This window comes from Lagopus muta, chromosome 1 (assembly GCF_023343835.1).
Source record: "Lagopus muta isolate bLagMut1 chromosome 1, bLagMut1 primary, whole genome shotgun sequence".
Lineage (NCBI taxonomy): Eukaryota > Metazoa > Chordata > Aves > Galliformes > Phasianidae > Lagopus > Lagopus muta.
In genome coordinates, this window is record NC_064433.1 from 34518509 (window position 1) to 34542151 (window position 23643).

Here is a 23643-nt window from a genome sequence, read left to right on the forward strand (position 1 = left end):
TTGATTTCGATTTACATATGCTTAGAGCTGAGCAGATATGAATGGGTTTTCCTGAGTGCAATATCAACGTCAATTCAGTATTTCCACAGAGAAACTTGGTAAACATTACCTCAGTCAGTATTTTCAGGTCAACAAACATATAACAGGTAGACAGGATTTTAAGACGAAATTGTTTCTTACATAGCAGTAGGAGGTATAAATACTTTCATTGTTTGTTTTCTTTTAAATATAAATAATTATTTAGAATACTTAAATATTAATAAATAAATGAAAAAACTCAGTAAAAAAATCAAAAAATAAAAATTGTGCATTGTAAAATTTAAAATAGTTGAGCACAAAAGGTCATAAGATGCCATTAGCAATTGCATCTCCTCTGAGACTGGCTCCTTTTCCTTTTGGAACTCGGAGGATCCACCAGCTTCTGTAGGACGCTGAACAGCTCATTTGCAGCCTTGCGCTGGATTCTCAAGTCATTCATCTGTTTTGAGCAAGAAACAGGCAGAACAAATGTCACACCAAGAGCTGTATTTATTTGTGGATTGCATCCTTCAGGCTAAACTGCTAATGACATAGAACAGAAACTGGAAACTTTCAGTTATTCTACCGCCTGGCTCCTGAAACTAAGAACCGCTTTTTCACAGATTTCTGTTTTCTGCCTTCTCTATTACTTTGCAGTGTAACAGACCAAGCACATGCTGTGCAATGGAGGCACTCTGTTATCATTGGTGGTTTGTGTTGTGCCTGCGGTACCCACCAGCAGCCAGCTCCTTCAGAGCACAGGGATCAACAGAGGTTGGTGACTCACACCACAAGCACTCATCCAACAATCTGGGTGACCCAGAGCTCACAGAGATGTGCTGCAGCCAGACACAACCTCCCAGCCCAGTGGGTTCTGGCAAGGCTCTGGCAAGGCTCAGGGTGAGCAGCCCCAGTGCAATTCCCCACATGCAGTGGAAACATCATACTTTCCAGCCCAAGTGGAGCCGGCCAGGGGTTACCAGGTACGTTACCAAGCCAACATTGCCTTGCGTCAGGACTCTAAACTGGAAAACACAAGGTCACAAGTGCCTTGGAGGCAGACAAAGAGTCTTACCTGAAGCTTTGCCAGGTCCATGATATCTTTCACCTTCTTCACGCCATCAGGAAGGTTGTTTTTCAGAGTATAGAGCTCCTCAGATATGTGTTTAATGTGCGGCTTTGACATGTCAGTGTTTTCAAGCATTTCCAAGTACATTGAAACGATCTGGCTCAGTATGATCCTTTTTTCATTTCTCTGTTGAAGAATGTGGTCAAAAAGAAAGATCTGTGAGTGACCATCAAAAGGCAAAAGAAGGAAACTAAAATCCAGGGTCCTCTCTGCTTCTAGTGACAGCATGACAAAGAAGATGCTGTAAGCCCTCTCTGGGGCTTGGCTGTACCTCAGGATCAGTTCATGGTGCAGCATAAAGCATACTGAATTTTTTTAAGGGATGCGTTTTAAGGGAAGCTGCTTTCTCATTTCCGAGTTACTGAAGCAGCCTCTGCTTGTGCTCTCTCCGCCCAGGCTGGTTACACTAGACTTGGAGCTGCTTTTTTACCAAAAGTGCCCTTCAGAGCACATGAGATGTTTTCTGACTCACCTCTGTCCAGTTCCTCAGTTTCTCTACAATAATAGGTCCACCGTCAGCTACATCTGAATGACTTGAGTTCTGCAACAGAGAACATAAGCGTCTGTTATATAAACACTACTTATTGCAAGGCAAATAGTGTTCTCCATTCAAATGAACAGTAAAAAACACAGACACATGATTTTTGCACCACTAATGTGTAATTACTGCAATGCTTTTGGCTTCTGAGCTACTTTGCAAAGAGATTATCTAAGCACTAAATCACAGTAGATGACTATATAGTAACAAGAACCCCATTCGTCTTCTTCTGAATATAATTTTCTGCTACAGCTTATGAACAGAGCCATTCACCACCATATTTTACCGAATGTTCTCTGTCAGTTTTGCTATTGACAGCTGAGAATTAAACTTACTAAGCCCAGCAGCTGGCTAGGCATTGTCAGATTTGGTCACACCTGCAGGCTCGAATTCACTCTGTCTCAGTACAATCTCACGTGGAACAAAGAGGAATTAGCTACAAAACTGTACTATAAAACTACCATTTGCAAAACTGGAGAGTAGCCCAGTAGCCCACAGTCAGATATGGGGATATGTAAGAGTTGTGGGCTACCAAGAGGCTTGCAGGGTCGGAGTTTAACCATCAGGTGTTAGCCACACACTGTGACAGGCCCTAGGAAACAACAGTACAATTCTCCCACCAAGGAAGGGCAAACTTAATCATTTCCTTTTCTATGTTTTGTCTTTCTTTTTATATACAACAGCTGCTATTTCCTTTTTCGTCTGCTTGGTAATTTAAATACCGTGAGTGTAATGGGAAAGCTTGCAGGCTGACGGTAACCCCGCAGGCTGATAGGCTGCTGGTGCTGAGCACTTTGCTGAAGCTGACTCTGCAGCTCTGAAGGGTGGCAAGCATCTGCTGCCGACTGCAGTTTTTAATTTCTCTGCCAGAAGCTCATCAGCACTTAGGATCTCTCAGACCGAGTTCTATATCTTCTAGTATGAATGTCTCTTATCTACACTAATGACAAATCTAGGATACAAGGCCGATTTTACAGCTGGTCTACTGGCAGTTTGGAATAATAAAGGATTAAACCACATCTCTGAGGTGATTCATTGACTACTAAATCTCAATTTTCACATGCACAAAATTCTGAAAAATCAGAGCTGGAAATAGGAGCAGACTCTTGCTGTGACTTTCATGTGATTAAAGAAAAAGAGAAACAAAACCAAACGTATATTAAGATGAAAGATTAAGATGAAGTGCCGCTACTGTAGATCTCTTATCTCTATGACTAATCCCAGCTGAAGTCAGCGGTGGACTTCTTCAATGCCTCCTACTTGAAGACAGCTGAATTACAGTCATTAAGTTATCAAAATTCTGTTTGAAAAAAGGTATTATCACTTAACACTTCCACATCAGACTATAGTCAACAGACATGTAATTAGGATGCCTGGAGGTTATTTAAGTGGCAGTAAATTGCATATGAATAGAATTGAGTCAAGATTCATTCATAATAAACTGTATTAAGATTTCTTGAAATAAAATATTTCATGAATTCAAAAGCAGATGGGGCTGGGAGATTCTCTTGTGAAAGGTGGAGTATCCCTGAAAGAAATGCAAATAGCTGCATTAACAGTCACTGTATGAAAAACTGAAAGAAGAACTGAATCATACTAGTGAGAGAGCAAAAGCTGACAAAACCAAAGAAACTGACCGTATTATTGTAAAAAAAAAAAAAAAAAAAAGTAACAAAAAAAATTCTATAATCACCCTATATTATATACTGATACACACTGAGGTCTAGGACAAGCAGTGCTCTGCAGCACTACTGCATTTGTATCTACAGCACAAGAAGCAGAAGGAGGAGAAAAATGCAGTAGAAGGCAATACTTACAAAGTCAGCTTTCAGTTTGTCTATATCATCTTGAAGTTGAACAAGATTTAGACTACTTGCAGTATGTCCATAATAGATCATAATGACAGACAGAACAAACAAGTTGTAAGTCTGGCAAGTCATCTTCTTGGTGATGGCTCACTTCAAGTGCTCAGATAACTTCTGAGAGATATAAGCTCAGTGAGCTTCAGCTTCTAATAGTTATATCTTCTATTAGAAGAAAGTAGACGAGTGAACTTCATCTGCCTGTCAGTGGTATTTATACCTGGTCTTGAAATTTTTTATTTCGTCATCACAGGCTGTGTATATTTAGCCAAGATAGTGTTAGATAAGATTTTGCTATTGGCTGGTTAAGAGAATCCCTCGAAAGTGTCTTTCTTAAAGCATGGTCCTGGAAAATTTTTCAGTGGTTCATCGGAGGGTAAAATTTACGTGGCAATTTCTGAAGTTTCTTTTACCCATGGTGGGGAAAAAGAGGGAAATTATGATACTGACTGAGGAGTATCCCTTGTGGCTCAGGCACACTCTTACAAGCTATCTGAAAAATCATAGCATGTGGTTAAGGGGTCAATATAACAGTCAACTCATTTCTGGTATTCTTTTAAAGTAACCACTGAGACTACTGTGGAATAGATCAGAATCATATTAAATTTTGAATCTCCTTAGTGCTGTCCTTTCATGAAACACTAATTTCATTCTTTCCATATTCTGAAGTTTATTCTAGCTCTTTCTCATTATTTACCCCTGAATTCAAAGTGGACTTAAAGAAAAAGAGGTTCTAGCATGGATGCAATGGTATATTAAATATCTCTATGATTCCCAACTATCTGCAAAAGCTGGATATTTTCTACTCAAGGCACCCATTTGTGTTAAGTGCTGTAAGTGCACTTGGAGTATTGATGCTAGACGATGTCCTTATTGGCTTTAACTTGGAAAATTAAAACAGTTTAAGAAATGACTTAACTGCTGGAAGTGTTGCCATGGATGATTGTAGTTCCTCACCTGCGTATTAACTTGCATTTACATATGGGAAAAATGAAAATAGAAGAACATTGTTCAAAAAAAGCCCAGTGGAAGCAGACAAACAGGATGATCTCCAAGTGTATATAGATCCCTGCAACATATCTGTTGAAGGTTGTTGGAGATGAGGTTCTTGTGTAGGCACTGAACTCTGCTTTGAGGAATATCATTACATAAAAAAAAGCTCACTGTGCAGAGCTTTATGATGAAGTCAGAGTAATTTCAGACTGTAATAAATGAATGCAGGATGGGTATTAGACTCATGAGAAAAAGAAAAAGAATCTCATAGGAAAAAAAGCAAAAGAGAGAGGATCAGGAAGGAGGAAGATGTGGGCTCAGTTCACACAGTCCTCAGCGGAGGATGTCTGTAGCCCATGAGAAACAGAACGGACTCAAAGTGGCTACGAACAAGAGTGATCTGAGCTCCCCACCGCAGTCCTTGATGAGTCTTCAGATGTTCCTTACAATAAGTTTTCCCCTTCCTCTATAAAACCTCCAACCTCAAGAAATGGCCATTAATTCTATTAATAGTTTTTTATCTGTAGGTTGAAAGAAGATCTTCACGTACAGGGTAAGTCTAGGCTGCTATGACCACTGCAAACAGAGAACTGCCATTTTGCTGACAGAAGATGCAAATCCCATCAACAGTGACAGGCCCAAAATCTACACACAAAACTCCATGGGAACCTCATCATGCCAAGATGGCATGCATCTCACAACAGAGACAGTACTGCACTAATGTTGTGGCTGTAAGTGCGCTTGAAGTATTGATGCTAGACAATATCCTTATTGGCTTTAACTTGGAAATTTAAAACAGTTTAAGAAATGACTTAACTGCCACAGGTGTTGCCATGGAGGTGAGGTGATAATGCTAATCATGGCTATTCAGTGACTCCACAAAGCATAGCACAAAGATAAAGTCATCATGCTAGAAATACAAAGTGAACTCACGTGCAACACAATAGCAATACCAAACTATCAAGGCCAGGCTGGATCAGGCCCTGAGCAACCTGATCTAGCTGTGTGTGACTTTGTTCATTGCAAGAGAGTTGGACCAGATGATCTTAAAAGATCTCTTCGAGCTCTAAGGGTTCTGTGATTCTATGATTTTTGATTGTATCGGTGATGTGAAAGTATCTGGATTGTTTTACAAACCAAACAAGGACAAAATGCATGTTGTGGCACTGCTAAACATGGGTATGGGTTTGTATGAATGGGAAAATTAAGAAAATCTTACAAGAGATACATGTCAAAGGATATCAGCTGGACACTGGAGAGATTCTTTGGCAAAATGTTGGAAAATAAATGTTAAAGGCATATGGAAAGTGATTCCTGTTACATATAGGGCTCTTTAAACTGTCAGAAACATACAGCTGCAAGAGGGACTGGGTCATCAAGTCAAATTCTTTTGCCACATGTCCTGATTTGAATAATGGATTTCTGTTGAATTATGTATGTGTAAAGAAGTGCTGCTAGGAGGGTAAATAGTTTGGAACCGTTTACTCAAACAAATTACAACATAACTGAATGCAATTAATTGCTGTAATGAACCAACCAGGCAAAAGGTATAATTGCAGGAGATGAAAGCTGAAGTCAGTAACACTGCCTTCCTTTGCAGACAACTACTTACACCACATCAGGTTAGACTGCTGTGTTAAGCATACCAAACATGCATTTTGTCTGCAGGAGAGTCATTTCCCTTTGATCTCCATTCCTGAACAGAACGTTAAGTTAATTTTTTACGAATAATAGGAATAAGAAATACCAGAAAGGAGGGATTGTTCCAGTGCACATTTTGTAGATGCTGGTTGGAAGTTTTGGGGATTTATATAGCTAATGTCATCACTAGATCCCATGAATTTCAGAGAAGACTGCAGTCAAACAAGTATCTTATTTTCTAGGTAAGAAAATGGGAGCAAATAGCGATGGGATTTGGCATCTTGGAAATGCAAATCAAGGAACACAAACACTATCTTCCAGTTTCAGTCTGGTCCTTTGCCCACTAAGTATCACCATGAATATTCTATCATAAACTGAGACAATAAATTGAAAAAAAATATCAAAGAAGAAGAAATTCATTACATATAGTTTTGTCATGCTATCTTCTGAGTTCAGGTCTGACTTCCAGGTACCAGTCTTCTGACTATCAAAGTTATATTCCTATTTCAGTACTTCTATTCATCAGCACATTTGAATGATCAGAGAAACATTTGAATATTCTGTGGTAAATGCATAATCTGGTGACAGGACAGAAAATGTATTCTAATATAAAAATTCTTTTACATTTGAATAAGTTGTGCCATGTTAACATTTATGGCTTTTATCATAACTTTTTTTCTATTAGCATATGCCATCACCTCTCCAAATCACCTTGAAACTAAGCAACAACCTGGATTAGGTGATCAGAATGTGAGGGCTCTCAAGTTTTTGCTTTGCTTCCAGCTGGTTTGTTTCCTGCTCCCGCACAATGTGTCCAAACAGGTCTCCATGTCTCATACATGCCTTGTTGGCCAAAAATGGCAATAAAGTTGAGAGGAAAGCTCAATCTAGGGCATTTGGTCTACATTGTCTCTCCTGAGCCATCAGTACCATTACATACATAATGGAATATCTGTAATATCTCCCCTCTTCTAGACAGAGACAAGGGCTTAAGACCATCCAGTTCTTTAATTGTCTTTGTTGGTACATATGTACTGAGCACATGCTGGATAGGAATGAACGCTCGCTACTAATACCAAAATCTTTACCTGAGCATTAGCTGTTATCTAGGTAAAAGAGATGCCAGAACAGTACTGAAAAGTCTTGTGCCACGTAATTTGAATGGTCCTGGTATGTGGCTCAGCAGTCACAGCTGGACTGTCATCTCTTCCAAAAGCCATAGGAAATGAAACCAAAGCATTTTTTCATTTTGCTGCTTGGAAATCTTCTGATTCTTCATGCAAAGTAGAGGTTTCATACCCTTTTGTTCAGGCAATGCCTTACATCACTTACCCAATTATTTCCTTGCACAATCATGTCAGATTTCACTGTGACCACTGACTGAAGTTTTTCATTTTTTATTTTATGTGAAATCTTCACTGTGCTGACTAAGTAGTTACAAAGAAACTACACTTACTAGCCCAGATCTCTGACAGACTTTCATTTCTCTAAAACTCAGTATCTCTTTCTATTACCACTGAGCAAGGAAGGCAGCCCAGGGTTGGAAAGCCCATTCTGACCTGGTATAACATTTCATTCTTTGCTTAACTTTCCTATAAGTAGAAGTAATTCTTTCTGTTCATCTTCTCAATGCTGGGGGGCAGTAAGTGGTCTAAGTGACTGAAGTTTTACACACTTTATACCAGCACTACATAATTTCTGAATATTATTATTCATTTTGCAGCTATCTATCTGCAAAGAGGATGTCTTGGCAATCAGACTTCATGACTTGGTAACTAGCCCTTGTGAACACACTGAAAGACTAACACTTATCTCTACCACCAAAAGAAAGAAAGAAAGAGAAATAAAGAGAGAAAGGCTTCATAAGTTAATCTTTTTATTATTTTGGAGGGAGGAGTAAATTCTGAAATTCTCAAAATCATCTGTTTTGGCATTTTCTAATCAAAATATTGTATCCTACACATTCCAATTACTTTTTAGAAATGTTTGAGAAAATAAGGAAACCTGATTGTACCATCCTGGAATACAGCACGGGGAAAATCCTTTAGCCTCATGCTCCTGCCTGCACATGGTTGGCTTTGAGAAAAATATATATCATAGGTGTTTTATTTCTTTCACAAAATTTCTCACACACATTAGCTGATGAGTCTTCTGATGAAAAGAGGGGAAAACTGACACCCAGCAGTGATAGATGTCCAGAAAGAGAGATGTCCAGCTAGATAATTAACTAGTGGTTACTATTTTAAGTGATTAGAGTATGAGGTAAAATAAATTAGAAACATGGTACCTTGAATAACACAAGACTTCTGCTTCATACTTCCCTTCAGAATTTCAATTTGGTAACCGCATGTGGGATGAAAAAAGTTTATGAGATGGGAAAGCCTTTCCCCACAAAATGCCAGTGATGACTTTCTGAAATGGCGAGAGGAAAGAACTGTACCCTCGTGATCCCTCATCCACCCTGTAAGAAGAGGAAATCAAGTTTCTCCCTTGCCTGGGTTTTGCCTTGAGAATATATCCTCTTTTCCCTGGGCCCAGCAACAGCAAGATTCAGAAACTGAATTAAAGTATTTTTCTAGAGAAATACAGAGATGACAATAAATATAGAACAAGCACAACATGCTGCCTCCCCTCCCTTTCTTTGAATGTCTGTTGCGCTGAGGTGTGTAAAGAATTTGGAGGTTAGAAAGTGGGACCTACAACGAAAGTTGTGACATTGCTGATTGCTCAAGAACACAAATATGTAAAGGGCACTGAACAGTCCTCCTTGTTCCTCGTGCTTTGGTAGAGGTTGATACCAACTACTTTCCAGCTCTCCAAAAAAACACTGTCTGCATGTAGACATGATTAAAGTTTTCTGAGTGACCAGCAGGAAATAGCCATGAGAAAGGCAGATGCAGTCCTAAAACGTGTTTTTTCTTTGTAATGAAGTATGGAAAATAATAATGGCAGTACAGAAGGCAATGACAGTGAAACAGTGCAGGTTTTTACCTCATACTTGTACAGCTTGGAGTATTTCCACATATCCACCTCCTAATTAAAATCTGTTATTCATAAAATAGAAGAAAATTCCAAATCTTATTCATTTTTACTTTAAGGTTGCATCAATGGAAAGGCAGGTTAGCCGTTGGCCGCTGTTACTTTAAAAACTTCCTGTACTATAACCTCAGAGTATCTATTGGTTTTTCTGCATAAAACCTTCCATTTTCACCAGCTCATCTTCATTCTTCCAAGAAGAATAAAACAGTCCCGAAAGTTTTCTGTTTTCAGCACCATGGTATCTTTTAGAGATTAAGCCTGTTCTGAGCGTGAGATGATGAATCTTATGGTACTTTTTTTCCTTTCTAAAGCCTCAATGTCTTACTTGATGTGATTTTTTTGAATCTCGGGGCTTATGTTAGAGTTTTGGGGTTGGGATTTTTTTCTAAGCACTTTTAATTGTCAAGATTGTAGGGAAAATATTGAAAGCAAGAATTTTAAAACAGTAGGAAAGCAAATAGAAGAACTTACTATTTTAATGTAATTGTTTCCAGATTCCTCCTAAAGACTTTCAAACATTTCCACCGAAGTTCTGTAAGCAGTTATGGCATCTACAACATTAATATTGTCGATTTTTTATGTTAACCATGCAACGCTATCAATCCAATGGTATCAGTACCACCTCCTGACTTAAGTTAAGGCACTTTGTAACTTGCTGGATGTAAAGTTTTCTATAAAATAAAGACACATTTAAATACAGTTCTTCACAATATGATCTTGCAGGGTTTCCTAGTTCTTCCCTAATAGCCACATTCCCTGTAAGATTAGAATTAGAGTATTTCCATTAGCTTTTTCACAGATATTTCTGTTTGTTTTAGTACAACACTTTAATTCACTTAGAGAGAATTAATTGATGAAGAAACCAATTCCTTTGTAAGTTGGCTAGTCTATATTATCTAATTATGACTTTCTGTTGTTTCCTTTGAATATATATATACATGTGTCTTTACTGTACATCAATATATACAAAAACATCACAATTTTCCCACAGTATCTTTCCCCACTTCCCAGTAAATGACAGCTTGTTTTCCTCTATACACAATCTCCCCCCCCAGAGAAGATATCTGGCATTTTCAGAGACTACTATTCAGATTTGTTTTCTCAGAACCAGATCACATTCAAAAGAAGCCAGAAAGTCATCTGAACTTCTGCATTCAGTGATCTGCCGTAGTACTTCACAATGCATATTCAAGAGGACCGTGTTCTTTTTAAAGAGAGAAGTCTAAATGATGCTAGACTCTGATCGGCTGTCTGTTAGATGCTGTATGTGGCGGGTAAATACCAGCCAGGGCCTCAGGACCATCCATTTCATCAGGGTCCAGTTTGCAATACCCCCTGAAAATTCACTGTAGACTCATCTGGAGGTTATGATTTCCAGTTCCATTATTAATCCATTACTTTCCACAAGTTCTCAATATGATATGCCTAAGGTGCTTTTCAGATCTTCCACATTTCAATGAGCCAGCTCCATTCATCTTCCTGCCATTTTAAGAGAAGAGGTAATGACCTTAAATTGCTCCAGGGGATGTTCAGGGTGGATATTAGGAAAAACTTCTTCTCAGAAGGAGTGGTGAAGCATTGACACAGGCTGCCCAGGGAGGTGATGGACTCACTGTCCTTGGAGGAGTTCAAGAAATGTGGACATGTGGCACTGAGGGACATGGTCAGTGGTTGTGGTGATTGGACATAGAGGGTGGCAGTTGGACTTGATGAGCTTAGTGATCTTTTCCAACCTTTGTGATTCTGTGACTGTATGATTACCAAATTTTCTTCACATGTTGATTTCTGCAATTTATTCCTTTTCCTTATGTTGGTTATCTAAATTATTGGTTTTCATTTGAGGTGAAAGCATTTGATTTAGTTTCCAATAAGAAATTCAAATGCCATTCAAGTTCTCGTTGTACTTTCACATTTGTTTTCCCAACCTAAATATCTTTATCACACAGACACAGTCATGATTAAAAATTAATTTGCATATTTAAATTTGGAGGAAAGCACTAGAGAGAGCAATTACGCAATGCTTTTATTTCTTTCTGAAATACATTGAAAAATGAGCATTTTGGGGGAAAATCTGGTCATTTTCACATTATTCCTTGCATTTTTAAAAATAATTAAGTAACACGTGCATATATAAGCACAAATGTACAGATGTGGGCATATGGCAGAAGCTGATGATCTGTTTCCAGAATCAATAAGAAAATATCCATGAAATATTTCAAATCCGCCTACAGAGCGGGCACATCTTGTCATAACCTTTTGGAAAGGTCCACAGGATGTTTCTAGCAGAAACCTTCTGTATGATGTAATCCTTTCTTCTAAAACAATCCAGGAGACTGTTCAGTGGGGATTCCCCTTGCCCACTTTACTCTCTAGTGCTATTCAAAATTGCATGACTGAGAAAACCAATCATCTCTACTCACAGGAAAAAGAAAGCAAATCTATGTGATGATTTGGTGCTACCTGTTTCTGTTCTGCCTCCAGAACACTTATGAGCACACCAGAAATCCAAGCATACAAGCAATCCATCCACAGATGACATTTTTACTTACAAGTGGACTTCCTGAGAAAAATTTAGTGGCAAAGAGTTTCCAGTTAGATACAGAATTTAAATTGAAAGGAGAAATATGCAAGATCTTTGCTCCTTGGGGCTAGAAAAAATAAATAAATAAACTAAAGAAATGTTTCACACCCTAAGTACACTTCCTCTTCATCTCCACAGGAAATAAGACTGCCTTGTAAAAGAGCTACTGCGCGTAGATGTACTTCATTTTAAAGTCACAAATCTTCTTTTTGCAAAAGCCTGAACTAGCAGCTATAAGGTGATATGATTGGATACTCTCTCTCTCATCAGCCTTGAGAGATGTGAAGATTTAATTAGAAAGTGTGCTAATACTAAGCATTTGAAATATATAGAAATGAGAGACCTAAGTTTCTGTTGCTTTTTTGAAGCAAGTCCCAGGGGAAGAAAAAAAAAAAAGAAAGAATAAAAAATGAAAGACATTAAAACAAAGAGATGCTGGAAAAGAACAAAATGCAAGTCAGTTTGCTAATCTTTCTTTTCCTGAGGAAATGAAACTCGTTTCTCTAGCAGTCAGTTCCTTCCCCCTCAGTAATTTTTGAACAGAATCAGCAATTTTATCCTAATTTGAGAAGGAGTCAGAAGATTCATAGCTTTCATTACAATTGACAGCTAAGCAACAGCAAGGTTTTCTGCTAATTACAGACCACAGATTGGTATTTTTAAATATCTGTATGAGTTGAATACCACAAGGAGAAGAATTGCTTTCCTTACATAGGTATTTGGTTGTTGTGAAATCATATTCATTGCATCAATTATTTAAGGATTTGTTAATATATTGGAAAGCCTACATGATGTCTATGACAATCTTCCAAAACCATGAAGAATTACAAAAAGAGACTTAGTTTCCCATCCTAAATAATCCTATTCTTCCATATTAATCTGTACAGGGCTCTGGACTCTTACTTCATCCTTCTTTGCCTTTGCCTCTGCATCTGCTGTGCCACATCAGTCGAATCTACGTCTACTTTAGAATAGCAGAATATTTTGAATTAGGGGGGTTGGACTCGATGATCTCTGGAGGTCCCTTCCAACCCCTACAATTCTGTGATTCTGTGAATTGGAAGGGACTCACAAGGATCACCATATTCAGATCCCAGCTTCACATGAGGCTACCAAAAAAATTAAACCACATGTCTGTTTCCATGGTAAAATTAGAGAGATTTAGCACACAGTACCTAGAGTTGTTTTATTTTAATCTGTCTAGTGTGGATATGAGTAGCAGAAGAGCCATGATACACCAGGCATTAGTTATGGTGTAGTATCACCAAAAGCATATATATACGTTGAATTTCAATTTTGAAGGACTCAAATTTCAAACACATAAAGTCTTGTTTTCATTAGCACACTTCAAATACTCTCTTCTTTTCATGGGAGAATTTTCCTTTGGAAAATCACAAGTTCTTATTAGATAGTTGTTCCAAATAAGTCCAAAGAACTTTCGGATCAGCTACTAATTTCTTTCAGATAGAATAAAATGGAAAGCTGTTATCAGAAACTCCTTAATAATTAATGGGAGTTCAGGCCGTGGACCCAAACTCGAGCCCGCTATAAATAAACACAAAACAAATCAGTTGGGTTCTTAACAGTTGGGTTTTTAACACCAGGTTTCTGACTTACCGAATGGAGGGCAATTCTACTCCTTTTGCTAATGCAGATAGAATTTCTCATGCAGCAATTTCTCATGTCTTATTTGAATTTTTTAAGCACCAGCATTGAATGTTCCAAGCATTGGGAAGCAGGAAACTAAAATGCTGGTGTAATAGACCCTTAACCAAAAACATCTCAAGGAGATTTGTCTCAAGGGGACAAACAGGTATACAGAGAGGAATATATATATATGGGAAAAGTGATTAAATATTTGAAAGTAAACATGAATTTTCTCATACCTGAACACACATAGAAACCTATTTTTTAAATTTCATAATCTCTGTATTGAATTACATTCAAAAGAAACTACGGTCAGATGTCACTACTTCCAAGGAAATCTAGGCAGGAATAGTATGTCAAAGAGTCAGTGATTATGAAGTATTGATTAGCTGAAGAAAGAATGTATTTATGTTGGTTTTCTAGTCCTTCTGAATCACAGCATACATTATATCTGGGTAGGATTCACATTTAGAAAGTCTTAGTGTAAGTCTTAGAGTATCTCCAGAAACGCAGTAGAAATAACAAAAATGGAATAATGAAGTAGCAGTCATGCCAAGAGCACAGACAACAAAGTTAGGGAAAAGTAAGAGTAAAAAAAAATGAGTGATGACAGAATGTTGTATGCTGCTGAAGGACCTGATAGTCAAAAAGTCTGAAAGAACATCATAGAAAGCCTAAAATGTTGCTAGGTAAAATATCACTGTAAAATGCATTCCTTTGCAGTCCTGTAGGTTGTCCACTATACAATACCACAGTTATATAAAGATAAAATACAATCAAACAAAACATGAGTGAGAAGGTAAATAGTACTGGGAAATGTATCGTGAAAGGAGATCCTAATTCTCTGGCAGGATGTTGTTAGATGAGCTATAACTCCATAGTTACGTAATGTATTTTCGTTTTGAGAAGAAATGTTTTGAGAAGTTAATGAAACTTATTAGCGGGTCTAAAGGGAAGGAGAATATGAAGAAAAACTGGAATTTTTGTAAGCCAGGATTACACAATTATTTGGAGTTTACCTCAAAATAAAGAGGGCTCTATATAGCCTAATACATAACCTTGCTTTCAACAGAAGACGTGACTATGTGTCTTCAGTACTCCTTTCCAATTTGGGTTCTTTTATGATCCTATTTTTATGAGAGCAGGCAATCCAACCATCTCTTAAAGAACAGCGGTAATATAGAAGAGCCCTGACAGACAGAAGGAAGTGCTGATGCAACTTAGAACTTTCTAAATTCACAGCAAATCAGTTCATGCAAAGGCAGATGTGGAAAAAAAAGCACAACATGCCATCACCATATAAGCAACAGTGCTTCTACAGAAAGAAGTGAGGTTGGAATAGGGTGAAATTAAAGCTGTGATATGTGATAGTCTATAGCATAGCCCCAGAATTAAATAGACAATTTATTTCCATTTTTAATACAAAACTATTTGATAAGCAAGATAATTTGGAGAGCGGCAAACACAAGAGTATGGAAGCAAAGTCAGGATGACTGGCAGTGACTAGAATTATGCTGTCTTTTATAAAGAAAGCAGGAGCAAGAAGGTGGAGTTAAGGGTTCTTTCATCAGGGAAAAAACTTGAATATATGGATGTGTAAAAGTGCAATTGCAGTAAGGAGAAAACTTATTAAACTTTCAGATGAGTGATAATAGCTGTCAGATTGGATTACAGCAAATTAAACAAATGTCATTAAGAAAGGGAGAAATAGCAAGCAAGGTAGATGCAGGCATGTTATCTGACAACAATTGTGTGCAAGGCTTTAGAACAAATTGTGGAATAATCAGTCACTAAAGACAAAGAAGACTGAATTAAGAGGGACTTAATAAACTTGTGAGTGGGATTAATAAAATAGGGAGAAATGTGACTGTACAACTGCCATGCCAAGTGTATGGATTCTAGTCGAAAGAAGCTGAGATGGTGCCCTTTGAAGGAGGAGAACATCACAAGAACAATCGAGGGAATGCTGTAATGGATATGGATGCAGTGAGAGTTAGTTGTACAAAGTATGGTATGGGAGAAGGAAGAAGGGAATAATGCCAATATACAGTTGTGGATTTGTCCTGTGCTGTAATTAGTTAAAAGTAGAAATTGTCCAGAAAACAAGTAGTCATCCTCTGTATTATCCAAGTTTAGAAAAGCTTGCCTTGTTCAAATACAGAAAAGCAAATTCTGAGAGAGGACTTAATTGTTATCTAACTATCTTAGAGTAGGAAAATAGTGAATTCACTAAATAATATAGGCTAAAAGAATAAACTGATACTAGAAGAAGTAGCTATAAGATGACCATGAGCAAATTTAGACCAAAAAAATGGAAGATTTCTGGCATCCCAAGCATGAAATTCTGGAACAGTCTTCCTGAAAGAACAGGGAAGGATTCATAGCTATAAAAATTTTTGAGTGTCTTATCTGCATTCTTCAAAACAACTTTTGCCAAGCTTGAGCTTGGTGTCTCATGGATAAAGTTTATTAAAAAGAGTTTCCTGTTACAGCCTTAGAAGTGATAATTTACACCAGGTTGTATGGTGAGCAGTTGTCTTATTGTCAATTCCAGGCAAAATGGATTTTCCAATTTTAGTTGAAAAAGTAAATCTTTCTTGTGTTTTCTTCGGTCTGACTGGAGAATTCTGTTGTTTCTTATAAGGTCACTTACATAGATGAACTGCATTCTAGCTGATTTTTATTTTCCCTTTCATATACAAGATTTAATTTATGTCTTTAATGTCTTGTTTTTAACAGAATGCACATTTACTTATAACTATTCTTCAGCTCCTTTGCAATATTTCAGAATTTCAAAGAAATGAAAATTTGGTTCAGACAGAAAAATCAATAGTGAGACCACATGCAAAAGTTAGAACAAACATATTTCTGCATCCTCTTTGTTGCCCTCACTCCTTGAAAGCACCTGAGTGCACTTTTTGCCATTGTACCACAAGAACAGTTTGTAACAGTTTTGAAGTATTTTTACTGTCATTGATCTGGGAAATAGTCTTTATCAGATTGCAGGTCCCAGAAAATCAGTATGGCCTCTTCCCTTCCACCTATTAAGTCTCACTCAAAGATTAACTTTGTTTTCCACTCTATAAAGGAATATGCACGAGCATCTTGTTTTTCATGGCCTGAAAGCAAATTGTGCTGAATGCATCTATTAGCTGAGCATGATTCACATCACTGGTATATTCTCCTTGGTCATCTCCTAGTGTCGGTAGGGCTTTTTGAGAGTACAGGGAATGCAAATGCAGGCTGTAGGTCTCAGAGAGCCCAAGCTGCTGACATTAATTGCAGCCCCCTCTTTGTAACCATTTACAATCCAAACTTTGAACAACTTTGGCTTTGCTCATTCAAGTGAAATGAGAATTTTTTCTAAAATCCCCACATATTTCATAGAACAAGAAACCCTCTTCTATTTCAGTAGTTACAGAAAAGAAGCCCCAGAAGGCCAGAAATAGCTTAAAATTGAGAAGCAGGGTAATGACCCATCATCTTCCATGCGCAAGTTCTCTCCTCACACTGGGAACCTCACAACAGCAGGGATGAGACTGGGTACCTGACCAAGAAACTCCAGATTTAATGCTGACGTAGGCTGCTCTTCTCCAGCCACCACTGCGGTCATCCGCTGGCTTGGAGTTCACATCTGCCAGCCATCATGCTGAGTTTTACGTGAAGCGCTCTTTCCTCTGCTGTGGGTAGAAAAACAGGCTGCCTTTTCCACTGACAGCTGTGGTTTCTCATTCACAATTTTTTTTTCCTCACATACAGGAGGCTTGAGTGCAAATGCTTTATCAAGTGACTAATTTACCACGCCTGTGGTTTATCTCGCTGAGCTCTCTTCATCACTTGGAAAGTGCTACTGTTATTCCCTGATTGCTGTACAGAAATGGAGAAAACGTCTAAGCTGGCATGACGAAGTTTACCTAGGAGATGTCAGTGGCTTCTTTGCTCGTGGTTAGGGGCAACAGGCTGGGCTGGCACATATCATTTCTTCTTTCTTGCAGAGAGGGAAAAAGCAGAAAGAATTGATGATGCTTGATTAACAATATGTGTAGGCTATTGAGCTTCACCTATGACAATCAACCCCCTTAACAACCTACGACCAAATCATCAGCACAAATGAACAAACAAACAAAATTGCCCTGCAGTTTTGCTTCTCCAAGGGCATTGCTTCCTTGTCATCAATTCAGTGGAAAGCATGACTGCACCATAAGTACCAAAATGACTTAAAACAAGCAGCGTGGGGGGAAAGTGGAAGGAAAAGTATCAATCAGTTAATGATAACAAGACATGCGTACTAATAGGCCAAAACGGAGGTACTGAATCACATGTCTGAAAGTCTCAGAGGCCTTAGAGATAATCAAAAAAAAAAAAAAACCAAATGCCTGTGATAACTGACTAGAAGAATGATTAAAAAGCAAAGACCAATCTGCATAACCCTTGGAGGGTAATAATATTTCATATATCAAGCCACCAGATCTCAGCTGTTTGTTGCGTAAGCTCCAGATGAAAATTTCCATGCCATTCAGGTTCTGGTAAACCAGAAGATGGGTAAAAAACTGGTTGGATGGTCATACTTAGAGAATGATGGTGAATATAGTTAAATCCAACTGGTGACCAATCACAAGTGATGCTCCCCAGGGGTCAGTACTGGGTCCCCTTCTGTTTAATATCTTTATTGATGATCTGGATGAGGAGATTGAGTGCCCCCTCAGTTAGTTTGCAGATGACACCAAGATGGGGAGAAATGTCAATCTGCCGAAGGATAGGAAGGCCTTACAGAGGGATCAGGACAGATTGGATCAACAAGTTGTGCCAATCGTATGAGTTTGAAGAAGACCAAGTGCCAGGTCCTGCACTTTGGTCACAACGATCCCAAGCAGTGGTATATGCTTCAAGAAGAATGGCGGGAAAGCTGAAAGAAGAAAAAGGATCTGGGAGTATTAGACAGTAGCCAGCTGAACATGAGCCAGCAATGTGCCTAGGTGGCCCAGAAGGCCAACTTGTATGAGAAAAACTATAGTCAGCAGGACCAGGGAGGAGGTTGTCCCCCTGTACTCAGCTGCACCTTGAGTACTGTGTTCAGTTTTGGGCTCCTAACTGTGAAAGACACTGAGGTTCTGGAGTACAAGTCTTATGGGGAGCAGCTGAGGGAGGGAACTGGGATTCTTCAGTGTGGAGAAGAGGAGGCTCAGGAAAGACCTTATCACTCTCTACAGTGACCTGAAAGGAAGTTCTGGCAAGCCTCTTCTTTCAGGTAAAAGTGATCAGATGAGAGGTGGTGGCCTTAAGTTGTGCCAGGGGATGTCCTGGTTGGATTTAGGAAAATCTTCTCAGAAACAACGGTGAGGCTGGCCAGGTAGGTAGTGGAGTTACAGCCACTGGAGAAGTTCAAGAAATATGGAAATGTGGCACACCATTGAGGAACACCATTAGTAGGCATGGTGGTGATGGGTTGATGGTCTTTTCCAACCTTAATGATGTTATAATGGCACTCCAATGCTGTCTTCCTTGGGTGGCCTCTCCCTCCATATATCTTCTCCCAGTAAGATATGTTAAGTTCATATTTGAGTTTTAACAGAAGCAGTAAACATTTGAGGTATAACAAAAGCGAGTGTACTCTTGTGCCTGGGAAGGAATAGCTGCAAGTATCAGTATAGGTTGGGACATGACATGCTGGAGAGCTCTGCGGAGAAGGACCTGAGGTTCCTGGTGGACAACAGGTTGGCAATGAACTAGCAGTGTGCCCTGGTGGCCAAGAAGCCCAGTGGGAACCCTGGGGTGCATTAAAAGGAGTATGACCAGAAGGTTAAGGGAGGTGATCCTCCCCCTCTACTCTGCCCTGGTAAGACCTCATCTGGAGTACTGCGTCCAGTTCTGGGCTCCCCAGTACAAAAAAGACAGGGATCTCCTGGAAAGAGTCCAGTGAAGGCCACAAAGATGAGAAAGAGCCTGGAGCATCTCTTATGAGGAAAGGCTGAGTGACCTGGGTCTGTTCAGCCTTAAGAAAAGAAGACCGAGAGGTGATCTTAATAATGTTTACAAGTACCTTAAGTGTGGGATTCAAAGGGACATGGCCAGCCTCTTTTCAGCAGTCTGTGGGGACAGGACAACGGGAAACAGCCATGAACTTTAGCATAGGAAGTTCCACACCAATATGCGAAGAAATTTCTTCACAGTAAGGGTGACATAGCACTGGAACAGGCTGCCCAGTGATGTTGTGGATTCTCCTTCTCTGGAGATATTCAATACCCGCCTAGATGCCTACCTTTGCAGTTTGCTGTAGGAGGCCTGCTTTGCAGGGAGGTTGGACTCAATGGTCTCTCAAGGTCCCTTCCAACCCCTGTAATTCTGTGATTCTGTGATTTTTGTAGCTTAATGAGGCTCTGTATCCCTAAAAAGATCACTAGGATCTGGGGTGAGGAGGAGAGGCACAGCAGGGAGCAGGGCTGAAAGCAGAGAGGAATGGGCTGGTTGTCACATCTGCGTCAGTGACTATCAGCTCCAGTCAGAGGGGAGGTTAAGGCATTTTTCCTAGTGTCTAACCTGTGCCATCCTGGTTGAGGGGTCACCAGAAATGACTCCTGTGTGACATGCATGGTTCAATGACAGAAGAGCATCCCTGTGGCTGCGTAGCTTCACTGCTTATGCTCACACAGCATCCAGCTCTGCAATATTTTAGCCTGTCCAGAAATGTCAGAAATATCAAAGTCAGATTTCTACAGCTTCTATCAGAGGTTTTTGAGGCTCAACTGTCTAATGCCTAGGGCAACCTGATCCAATACCCTGACTGACCATGCTATGAGCAGGAGGTCAAACCAGGGGCCTCTGGAGGGCAGTCAGTCTGAATTACTGTGGCATTATGTTAACCGATGTCCTTCAGAGCTGCAACCCCATCCACAGGATTGCAAAGTCATTATCCAGAATGTTTTGCAGCTTAGCATTCAAACTTACTCCCGAAATATGTTGCCAGCATTTTTATTCCACAGTCGTCTCCAGCTTTAGTCAGTGGTTGTATATTCCATTGCCTTCCTTTTCCATATAGCAATGCTTTTTATAAGCCTACTGCTTGCCTTTGCATTTCCTAATCTCTCTTCCAGTAGAATAGAATAGAAATACCGACCAAAGTATTGATTTTAAAATGAACCCTGAACTAAAGTGAAATCTGAACTAAGGTGAAACTGTTCTCCGAACATGTGCATGGAAACCCTCCAGCTCCTGTTGGTTTTCACAAGTGAATACCGCAGTGGCAGTCGCTGTTTACAATAAAAAGAAGCTTGGGTAGAGATTGGGGAACATTGTGAAGTGACCACAGACGTGCTGTGCGAGCGCTGGTGTAACCTTTCCCTTCCAGTAACAGTAACAGAGATCCTCCCCCTTCTCAGCTCTCCCCTACCTAGTGCTGTGTAGGTGTTGGTGGGGAAGCTGACATGAGCTGTATCTGGGCTCAGGGTCTGCAGGAGGCTGTTTTGGGAAGCATCTTGCTAAACGCTACAGCACAACTGCATCCGTTTCTCCTCTGGTTACATGTCTTTGCCGTGAGGAGGCTACTATGGATGTTGATGTATGTTGTGGGCCTAAAGAAACAGTAATCAAATGGTGAAATTTGACATGTTACATGGTTGTCCAAAGGCCATTCTTGTTCTGTGTTTCAGGAACAGCTACGTTCCTTCCAATGCCTTCTGAAGAAAGCCATCACAGTGTATGCTGAGGACTACTTCACAGTACCACCTCAGGGCTCCAGCTGGGATAAGGAACATGCTGCATATGGTTCTGGCTACAGCAGAAATTACTCATTAAGAAATGGTCTTTGGTCTGAGATTTTGCACTTCAGACAAGTAAACCCAGGGAAATGGGGTAAATTTGTAGCTAACTGGTCTTATATGTGATAGAAATTGCTGACTTTGCTGACTGTTGCTGTTATTTGCATGACACCAAAAGTGCAGATACAGCTGCCACTTTCCACTAGATCCGTGTTTTTCAAGAAGCTACAAGCTAGTGAAAAATTTTAATGCACAGCCACACATTTTTCATTTTCATAGCAGTCACAAAATATGATTTTTCCCCTTAAGAAGAGTTGCTGCTCCCAAAAAACCAAAACAGTGTATTGCACAAGCCATGCTGCACAACCTTGACAGTTAACACTACACATACATTCATTCCCTTCTGAGGATTTCCATACACAAAGCAAAAAAAAAGTGACTTATGCAATTAATTGATATTTTTTTATTTGCCACACAGGAATGGTGCCTTAATGAAGTGACATATGATACTCTCTTAAGAAATCTGCAGGAACTTCATACCAAATTTATAAACCTAAATCTCTGGTTTGATGCCCATCCTTTTTCCTCCGCATTTGTAATTTCAGTTTTAAGATTGTGGCAATGGAATGTTTAAAAAAAATCTTCTACATATCCATGTCAGCTTTACATACAAGAAAACAACTTTCGAAGCATCATCTAACACTTTCTCCACTAACTGAAGAGTCAAAAGTAAACTGGGACCAACATGAGTCTTGTTTTCTAAGAGTGACACCTAGAGTTTCATCTGAAAATGTAAAAAGGTTTTCTTTACTTGTCCAGATTTAGAAGGCAATAGGCATTTGTACAAGCATAGTACTTTGAATTTATAGTTATATATACTTGATAGTAATTTGTTAGTAATTTTTTGTGCAGATTTCATACAAAATTGTTGTTAAGCAGCCCACATATTTAATCTGTCATTTACTGGAACAATTCTCTATAAAACAAAGGCCTTTGTTTTGCAGGCCTCATATTTAAGTATTCATTGATGAGCATCAAATTGTCTTGAAAGTGTGATTTGCATTCCTGCACGAAGGCATGCACCCTCCCCAGAAGCAGTGGTGCTCTCATTTTATAGACAAGGTGAGTAAGTGCACACTGCAGTGTCCTAAGCCATGCAGAAAATGAGGGTGAGAACACCATGTCGTGAGGCTTGTTGCTGTAAGATGATAACCTGATTTTTCCATCACATGGAGGGAGGAATCAGGACTGACTTTTACGTAACTAGACAAACTGCTTAAGCTCAACTGAAACTTGTAAAAACCAGCTGTCTGACCCATTTAGACCAGATGTGTCCAATCTACAGCCTATGGGCCACGTGTAGCCTGGCTCAGCACATGCTGTGGCCACCCCCTGTGCACAGGGAGGGCACAGTGCAATGCTAACTCAAAACGTGGCAAATAATGTTATGCATTTTGATGCACTGGATAAACACAGTCCTGTGATCAGCAGAAAATATGCAGCCCTGCTTTCCATTCTGCTACAGGAATTTGAGAACTGGTGTCAAGATTGACCAAAAAATCATCAGTTATTTGGTATATTTACAACTCCATTTTCAGTTGACGTAAGTACATTATTGTGAATTTTCAAATGGAATGAACTGAGTTGTAATCAGAAAGTCAACTCAAAAATCCAGTTATGTCTCTTCACCAGATTTTAAAAGCCCTAGAAAATAAAAGTCTAAAAAATAAAAGAAGTTTTGTTACTTATAGACATAAGCTATATCATATATTTTGTATATGGCCCAAGACAATTCCTCTTCACTCAATGCGGTCCAGGCAAGCTGAAAGGTCGGACACCCACAGTTTAGATTCCAAATGTTTCTATCTGTTTCATTCTGTGTCACCTCTGTATGCCTTCAAAAAACAAAGCTCACCTTCAGAAATCATCATAAACCACTTCAAAACTTAAAAAAAGCTGTTGTTATCTTGTTCTGGAAACTCCTTTTTAACACCAGTGCTGAGCACAGAGCTTATGTCCATCTTCCTTTCCTATTACAGAGGCAAATACAGATAATGTACTTGCAAATCTCAAATGCAAAGTTAAGGCTGCATTTTAGCCTGTGAATATCCTAGGTGTTACCATCCCCGAATGACAAAGAAATAATAATTTTAAAAATCTGTAAGATTCAAGTAACTTTCAGGTGTTTCCTCAGAGCCAGAAATGATTTTGTTCAATTTGTCTTAGAATGAAATATGCTCAGATAAAATGCAGTGATCTGGTAAGTTATTGCAACAAAACCTGGTGTGTTGTATTCTGCAACTCCTTCTAGTAATAAAAAAAAAACAAATTGTGGAATAATATAATATAATGTGACATAACATACTACTAATTATAAAGCAGATTAAATCCTATTCTGCTTGCTAAATACACAGGCATTCAGGTGGAGCTGGTATTCCTCT

General features: G+C 39.1%; 1 protein-coding gene across 1 annotated transcript; it reads right to left on the reverse strand.

Annotated features, from left to right (window-relative positions):
- Positions 1-355: 355 nt before the first annotated feature.
- On the reverse strand, positions 356-3625 carry IFNG (interferon gamma). The gene is made up of 4 exons (XM_048933612.1): positions 3503-3625; positions 1620-1688; positions 1094-1273; positions 356-478 (listed from the first exon to the last, which is right to left on the reverse strand). Exons 1-4 carry the CDS (start codon positions 3623-3625, stop codon positions 356-358), a joined length of 495 nt encoding a protein of 164 aa, XP_048789569.1.
- Positions 3626-23643: the final 20018 nt, after the last annotated feature.